Source organism: Octodon degus, unplaced genomic scaffold, assembly GCF_000260255.1.
Source record: "Octodon degus isolate 3935 unplaced genomic scaffold, OctDeg1.0 scaffold00221, whole genome shotgun sequence".
NCBI classification, from domain to species: Eukaryota; Metazoa; Chordata; class Mammalia; order Rodentia; family Octodontidae; genus Octodon; species Octodon degus.
This window is the reverse complement of record NW_004524797.1, coordinates 3,328,987-3,331,094: the sequence shown is the minus strand read 5'-3', so window position 1 is coordinate 3,331,094 and position 2,108 is coordinate 3,328,987. Positions and strand designations below refer to the sequence as shown.

General features: G+C 37.0%; 1 protein-coding gene across 1 annotated transcript in view; it reads left to right on the top strand.

Moving 5' to 3' along the window:
- Tex10 (testis expressed 10) overlaps window positions 1-2,108 on the top strand; it is a 58,749-nt gene that overhangs the window by 45,197 nt on the left and 11,444 nt on the right. The window contains exon 8 of the mRNA XM_004645243.2: window positions 1,638-1,771. Within this exon, the coding sequence (XP_004645300.1) occupies window positions 1,638-1,771 (134 nt within the window). The remainder of the gene's footprint in view (window positions 1-1,637; window positions 1,772-2,108) is intronic.

Below are 2,108 nucleotides of genomic sequence, written 5' to 3'. Positions count from 1 at the left end.
TAGTATTTCAGCATCTCTGTTTTATACTTAGATGATGATAAGGTTTTCTGATTAGGAGAGTTAGTTAATATGTTGCCAGAATTCAAAATGAACTTGATAAGCCAGGTAAGGTGCTGTACATCTGTAATCCTAGTGTTACAACCTGCATGGCTATTGGTGGTCCCTGGGAGAAACAGTGAGGGGATTTAGAGAATAAATACGGGAGACCAGAGTTGAGGTCAGGTGGAGATCCTCTCTCCTGATGGGAGAAGAAGAACTGAACAAGCACTGTGGAGGCACTTATGTTCATTACAAAGTAACATGAGACAAAGGATTGCCTTGCAACTAACAGTTGGAACTGTCTAGGCAGGATGTTTTTCTCAAGACTGAGGTAGGTTGACTACTTTAGGCACTATGATCTTGTCTTGGCCTTACATATATAAGCAGTTTTCAGCTTCAGCCACTCCCAACATCCTATTACTCAGGTGACTGGCGCAGGAGGATCACTATGACTTTGAGGCCTGCCTGTACTATACAGTGAGAACCTGTCTCCAGTAAGGGTGTGTGGGGAGGGGTGGATTTGACAGATTCTGACATGAAGCTGAATCTAACAAGATCAGCATTTTAAAAATAAATGTTTATCTGGTATTTGTGGATGTAACATTGGAATAAAATTTATGTTTTAGTTACCTGTGTAAAAGATCCTAGTTGTTTTAGAAAACTCATTAGGGGCAAGTACTGCTCTGTGGCTGTCAAATAGAAATTCTTCAGTCTATGCTCAGGTCACTAAAGTGGCCTGAATATCAAAGGAGATAGTTAGATTTGACTGTATCAATTGTAGTTTGATCATTCTCAGAGGAGCTACCTCAGGAGAGATGCTGATCAGTTGTCCATACAGACAGGTGGAATGGAATCAATTTTTGTTGGGTAGACCTATTTATTTATGTATTTTTGGTGCCAAGAATTGAACTTGGAACCTGGTGCTTGACAAGTGCTATACCACTAAGCTATATATACCCAGCCCATGGGTAGACACGTTTTAATGTTTGAAGGCATTATTTAAGAACATGTAATGTTTGGCATATATATGTGAAAAAGTGTATTATTTTCTTTATTTGCTATTTTTAAACTGACCATTAGGGAGGCTTGTGGGTTAACTCAGTTGTTTAAAGCTCCTGCTTGAGCAAACTCAGTCAGCCGCGAGGGACCACGGTTTGATCCCCAGCTCTACATGCTGCACTAGACCCACCCTTAAGGCAGCCTGAGCTAGCAAAAACAAATAAACAAACTGGCCATTAATTAGAAAAATTATGCCTTGTACTTTTCTTTAAAAGTAAATATGGTAAATAACCATATTTACCATATGTAAATAAATAAATTCAGATAAATAAAGCCTGAGGAGAAGTGGGTAAAATACATTTCTTGCTGTATTTCTTGCTATATATTTCTGTGTATGTAATTGTATGAATTTAACTGCTTCCATTGCTAGAAACTCATTTCTTAAGATACTACATGAGATACAGAAACTCAAGAGAAAACAAGATAGGTTAATAAAAGGTTTGCTTGAAGGTATATATCATTTGTGTATTAAAAAATTATGAAGAATGTTACTGCTTTGTACTTTATGTTTCATTGGCTTTATGTCTTACCTGCATTAGGGTTTTCCAAAGAGGAGTTGACTTGGCTTCAGAGCCTTCGAGGAGTTCCTCATGTTGTCCAGACACAGCTTTCTCCTGTGCTTCTCTACCTTACAGACTTGGATCAGTTTTTACACCATTGGGATGTAACAGAGGTAATAATGCATCTAAAAACAAACTGATAAATACTGAAAATCTGTTCAGGAACCACAAGTACTTACTGTATATTCAGGATTGTCTCTTGTAAAATGCTTTTAGAGATATAATATAAAAAAGATCTCTCTTCTCAATATGCTTACTATTGTGGGTAGGAGGTGTAAGTTTGTAAAAGAGGAGTGTTTTTCATGTTATTCCACTAGAACAGAACAAATCAGCAATTTGAATCATAGAGGCAAATTTGCTTTCTCTTTTTTTATCATAGTATAGATCCATCTATACTATGAGAATTTGACTTTGTTACTGAAGGAGTAACATTTAAGATAGGCTAGGCAT